Here is a 6,181-nt window from a genome sequence, read left to right on the forward strand (position 1 = left end):
ACTAGAATAAGTGTGCACTTGACAGAAGCTGAGAAAGAAGGGTATCGGAGTCTGCTAAAAGTGTATGAAGATGTCTTCGCTTGGTCATACGCCGATATGCCGGGGTTGAGTACGAATATTGTTGCCCATAGGTTTCCAATCCTTGAAGGATTTTCCCCAGTAAAACAGAAAATCAGGCAGCCTAAGCCTGATTTCAGCATCCGAATGAAAGAAGAAGTAGAAAAACAGATTCAGTCGGGCGTTGTTAAAGTGACTGTACCTGACATGGTTGGCGAACATAGTCACAGTACAAAAGGAAGATGGGAAAATAAGGATCTGTGTGGACTACCATGATCCCAACTGTGCTAGCCGAAAGGATAACTTCCCACTCTCGAACATTCATATACTCATCAATAACTGCGCGAAGCATGAGGTGCAATCTTTTATGGATTGTTACGCAGGCTATAATCAGATACTGATGGATGAAGAAGATGCTCAAAAGACGATGTTCATCACACCATGGGGAGTGTATCATTACCGGGTGATACCTTTTCGACTCAAGAATGCCGCCACTACTTATATGAGGGCGATGACCGCCATATTTCATGAAATGATGCATACAGAGATTGAGGTGTATATGGATGATGTCGTCATCAAATCCTGAATGGTTGAGGACCACCTCAAACATTTAAGAAGATTATTTGACAGACTTCTTAAGTACGATTTAAAGTTGAATCGTGCAAAATGTGCATTTGGAGTGCCTGTTGGAAACTTACTAGGGTTCGTAGTCAGTCGTCGTGGTATTGAGTTAGATCCTACCAAGATCAAAGCAATCCAAGAGCTACCACCGCTAAGAACGAATAAAGAGGTCATGAGTTTCTTAGGAAGGTTGAATTACATTGGACCCTTCATCGCCCAGTCTACAGTAATCATAGAAATGATCCTCAAACTTCTCAAGAAAGATGCTCCAACTAAATGGACGGAAGACTATCAGAAAACCTTTGACACAATTAAGAGATACCTGTCAAGTCCACCTGTTTTAGTCCCGCCGAGGCCAGGAAGCCCTTTGCTGCTATACATGTCAGTATTAGAAAATGCTTTTGGATGCATGTTGGCACAAAATGACAAAACAGGCAAGAAAGAGAGACCATCGATTACATCAGCAAGAAGTTAACACCCTGTGAATCCAGGTATTCCTTGGTAGAAATGACGTGTTGCGCTCTGAGTTGGGTGTCTCAGAAGTTGAGACATTATATGGCTTCTTACATGACTCATTTGATCTCAAGAATGGATCCAGTAAGGTACATTTTTTGCCAACATATGCCTATAGGGAAGTTGGCCAAATGGCAAATGTTGTTAACTGAGTTCGACATTCAATACGTCATGCAGAAAGCAGTTAAAGGGCAAGCACTGGTAGATTTACTGGCGAGAAGTCCAGTAGATGACAATCCCGTACCTTTGTGGACTTACTTCTTAGATGATGAAATATTGACAATTGAAGGCGAGGAAAGTGAAGACGAGTCAGGATGGAAAATATACTTTAATGGAGTAGTCAACTTTAAAGGATCAGGAATCAGAGCCGTCTTGGTTTCAGACTCGGGCCAATATTATGCAGTGGCGGCTAAGTTGAGCTTCAATTGCACCAACAATATGGCTGAGTACGAAGCGTGTATCTTGGGTCTATGTTTATCCCTCGACATGGATGTGAAAGATCTTCAGGTAATCAGCGACTCAGATTTGCTAATTTATCATGTTCAAGGAGAGTGGGCCACCAAAAATGAAAAGATCATACCATATGTTGGACTTGTACAAAGATTGGCAGATCGGTTCCAAGAGGTCAAGTTCAAACACATACAAAGAACCCAGAACGGGTTTGCTGATGCATTGGCAACAATAGCATCCAGCATCCCGACAGTAGATACATTGATCCTACCAAAATTGAAATCAGAGATCAACAGCCCGCTGTGCTTTTGTAGAGGCTGAGACTGATGAAAAACCTTGGTACGTCGACATTAAAATGTTCTTGGAGAAAGGAGAATATCTCGAAAGAATCACTTTAAATCAGAAGAGGACTATCAGGAAGTTGGCAAATGGTTTCTTTCTCAACAAAAATGTCCTGTACAAAAGAACTCTAAATTTGGAATTGCTTAGATGTATTGACTCTGTCGAAGCTACAAAATTTATTGAAGAAGTGCATACTAGAACCTGCGGACCTCACATGAACGGGTTCGTACTAGTGAAGAAAATCTTAAGAACAGGGTACTACTGGATGACAATGGAGAATGATTGTAGCAAGTTTGTCAAGAAATGCCACAAATGTCAAATTCACAGAGATTTGATAAAGGTTCCTCCAACAGAACTGAATGTTATGATGTCACCTTGGCCATTTGACGCTTAGGGCATGGATGTCATAGGACCAATTGAGCCAGCTGCGGAAAACAAACACCGATTCATTTTGGTCGCCATAGACTACTTCACCAAGTGGGTGGAAGCAGCATCTTATTCATCGGTGACAGAGAAAGTGGTCACAGACTTTGTGCGCAACAACATCATATGTCGATTTGGTATCCCAGAATCAATCATAATAGACAATGGGGCTAATCTGAATAGCCACTTGATGAAAGACATGTGTGCGCAGTTCGAATCACTCACCAGAGTTCAACCGCATACTGACCACAAAAGAATGGGGCTGTAAAAGCCACCAACAAAAACATCAAGAAAATCCTCCGAAAGATGATTGATAACTACAAAGACTAGCATGAACAATTACCTGATGCATTACTAGGATACCGCACTTCTGCCAGGACTTCAACTGGAGTCACTCCATACCTGTTGGTATATGGCACTGAAGCAGTAATACCAGCCAAAGTAGAAATTCCTTCACTTAGAATAATACAAGAAGCTGAGTTGGACGATGCGGAATGGATCCGCAAGAGGTATGAGCAACTGGCTCTGATAGATGAAAAGAGGATGATTGTTGTTTGCCATGGTCAACTATACCAACAAAGGATGGCGCGAGCTTTCAACAAACATGTGAGAACTAGGGTGTTTCAAATCGAGCAATTGGTGCTCAAAAGAATATTCCCTAATCAAGAAGAATACAAAGGAAAGTTCGCACCAAATTGGCGAGGCCCCTATATGGTACGAAAGGTACTATTAGGAGGAGCTGTGGTACTTGCTGAAATGGATGGTCAGGTGTGACCAAGAGCAATAAATTCATATGCCATCAAGAGATACTACGTGTGAAGAAGAAGATAACTATGAAGATTTAGAGTTTCCATAATTTAGGTTTTCTGTAGTTGCACTCCCTTTGTTTGTAATTTTTCATTTTTCTTAGAAAAAATCCAAATCCAAAATCATGTACGAACTACGCAAGGACCGGATTCCCTATACTTATAAGGGGATACGTAGGCTCTTTTCAAAGCTCGATCACTTTAACCAAAAAATCCAAACTTACGTATTCTGAACTACGTTATGACCTGATTCCCATCTAGGATACGTAGGCACTCTTTTGAGTTCGGTATCACAAAAAAATTCAATATGTTTACCGCGAACTACGTTTCGACCTGATTCTCGAAACGGGATATGTAGGCGCTCTCCCGAGCTCGATTATTCCAAACAAAATTCCCAATAAACCTTAGGAAACCTCAGAAATGATTTAATGAGAGAAAGATAAAGGTAACCCCATAAGGAAAAAGGGGAAGAATTTTTTAGAGGACCTCAAAAATTCTTTAAATATATCAGTTCTGAGGAACGGACTGATTAAAATTTCTACACTTGTAGTATTTTTTAGCAGAATCTCAAAAATTCCTCAAGCACGGTGAAACCAAGAATTAACAAGTACACACATACACCGGGGCAAAATTTTTGAGAGGGTCTCAAAAATTCCTTCGACATAACAAAACTGGAGTTGGTAGAAAGACATATACAAACTGGGGCAAAATTCTTGAAAAGGATTCAAAAATTTTCACGAGTCGAGATCAAGAAGAAGAAGAAGAAGAGACGGGAGACCTTGCTTCAGTAACTAATGTCATGACATTAAAAGGCCGTATATAAAATATTATTTTTGAAATATATATGCATATATTATCCAAAGATCATCACCCAAAAACCTTTCGTAGCTCTGCTAGAGAATAAATGATTTTAAGGAAAATAAGCATTCTTTCCTATCGAGATATGAACGGAAGAAGTCCATATGCAGGGACAGTGGTCGACCATATAGGAAACTGACAAGTTTTTCACTGGATGCAGGAAAAAACAAGCATGGATGTTTTACACTAACTCGTTTGCTAAAATGTTTAAAACAGGGTAGCAACAACGAGCCAAGTAAAGGAGAAACATCAAGGAATAGTGGCGCAAACGAGTGTACGAAAGGGTAACGAAGCCCTCCCCAAGTAAAGTTTTCTTTACGCTGATATGTTTGTTCATTTTGCAGAGCACGAAGATTTTTACAAAAAAGAAAGTTTTGAGACTACTGAAGGATATAATCACGGTACCAAAAGCTGGGTCTCCACTTAAAACAGTTTTGTATCAAGGTATTGAGACCTTAGCCTAGACGTCGCATGTCTTGCCTTGATATATTGGCTGAGTGGATATCCAAAAATCTAAAAATTTAAAATGACGCGTTGATATCGGTATTGAAATGTCGTTATTCACAATCGAGTCTAATCCTTTTGGGAGATGTGAACCCTATCGACGGGGCAGGTATTATTCCCTGGAGTCAAAAAGTAAAGTGTAAGTCTTACCACCAAGGTAAGCTTCATTCCTCAAAATGACGATATGGATTAAACGACTACATACCAAAGGGGATAAGTCGCCGTCCATATATATAGCCAAAAATAGGTAGCATAATTCCAAGGTTGATGTCCACAATCATTGAAATACGAATGTGATTCCTAAATCAAGATTTGCGGTCGCTATCGCAGTATATTTCAAGTTAACGTAATCATGGTTCAGGGATAGTGGAAGTCATGAGAAAAGACTCTGCACTTGAATATGCAGTAGTTAACTTGAAAATTCTGACTAAATGTTATAATTCTAGATACAGTGGTTAGTAGTCATCATGAAAGGAATATGGTACTGCACTCTTGATGTGCAGTCTACGTTAGGGTATTTTTTACTACAGGTGATGTTAGACCAACTGGTATACCGCGGTTACGATATGTGGATAACGGGACATGTGACACCAGATTTGGACAGTCATCGCGATATGCAAATATGATGTGATGCCAAATTTTCAAGGGTAGTGGATGTCGTAAGAAACGAAAACTCCCCCGCACTAGAAAACATGGGTTTCATGATTGACATATGAACTTATGAAAATGAAAACCGAACTGGGGTGTGTAGGTTCACGAAAATGCGGTATAGACCGAGCCAGATCCCAACAGAAGTTATCATTGAACAATGAAAACACTTGAAAACGACGAAAAAAGAGCCAGTCGAAGTATGGTGTTTATTATCCATAGTAGATCATCTTTTCAAAAAATACATGAAAGACACACACTTGCAGGAGAAAAGAAAAGAGACGGACAAGAATTTGCGAAAGGACGGATGTAATTTTGGAGGATGACTTCAATGTCAACAAAATGACAAAATACCATTTAGATATGACTACATTAAAATCCAACTTTTGAAAAACTAACACGCAGGACTCAGCATTTGGAGACGAGCTGGAAGCTACCGAAGAAGGAAGCAAAAGCCGGACTCAAGACATGCGGAGCAAACGTGAAACGCTTCTTGGGCAACTGGTCAAAAATCGTGTACGAGAGTCAAGCTTTCTACACTGAGATTGAAACATGACCTCAAGCAACTGCACTCACAAACCTTTGAAGACCGCCTCCGGTTGGACTTTTCAGCGGAAATAGTCAAAGGGATATTTCCTTTTCAGGCCATCGAGTCGAACTACAATTGGCCTGATTCCCAAAGCCAGGGATATGTACGCCACTCAAAATTTGAGGCTGGGCCATATTCCTATAATTATCCCAAGACACCTCGAGATAATTTAAAGAAAAGCTCTTGTTTATATTCCTCATAGAGTCAGAACTACAAACGGCCTGAATTCTCATTTAGCCTGAGATATGTAAGAAGCCCAGAAGCCAGGATCCGGCCATACTTTTGAAATTTTGCATAAAAGAGCAGTAATTGCCATTATTCGATAAAAAATAGGATTGTCAAAATTCGTAGCTCGAGGATGGCCTCACCA

The 6,181-nt window shown here is 40.2% G+C and overlaps 1 protein-coding gene across 1 annotated transcript; it reads left to right on the forward strand.

The window, feature by feature from the left end:
- Positions 1-1,185: 1,185 nt before the first annotated feature.
- LOC132612027 (uncharacterized) lies at positions 1,186-2,377 on the forward strand. Its single transcript, XM_060326375.1, has 2 exons — positions 1,186-1,815; positions 1,928-2,377. The coding sequence occupies exons 1-2, from the start codon at positions 1,186-1,188 to the stop codon at positions 2,375-2,377; spliced, it is 1,080 nt and encodes a 359-aa protein (XP_060182358.1).
- The last annotated feature ends 3,804 nt before the right edge of the window (positions 2,378-6,181 follow it).

Source organism: Lycium barbarum, chromosome 9, assembly GCF_019175385.1.
Source record: "Lycium barbarum isolate Lr01 chromosome 9, ASM1917538v2, whole genome shotgun sequence".
Taxonomy (NCBI): Eukaryota; Viridiplantae; Streptophyta; class Magnoliopsida; order Solanales; family Solanaceae; genus Lycium; species Lycium barbarum.

Excerpts from the sequence above, each read along its gene's own strand:
- LOC132612027 (XM_060326375.1), top strand. The coding sequence starts at position 1,186 with ATGACGTGTTGCGCTCTGAGTTGGGTGTCTCAGAAGTTGAGACATTAT. Across the intron at positions 1,816-1,927 it reads TGGCAGATCGGTTCCAAGAG|AGATCAACAGCCCGCTGTGC; the intron begins GTCAAGTTCAAA and ends AATTGAAATCAG.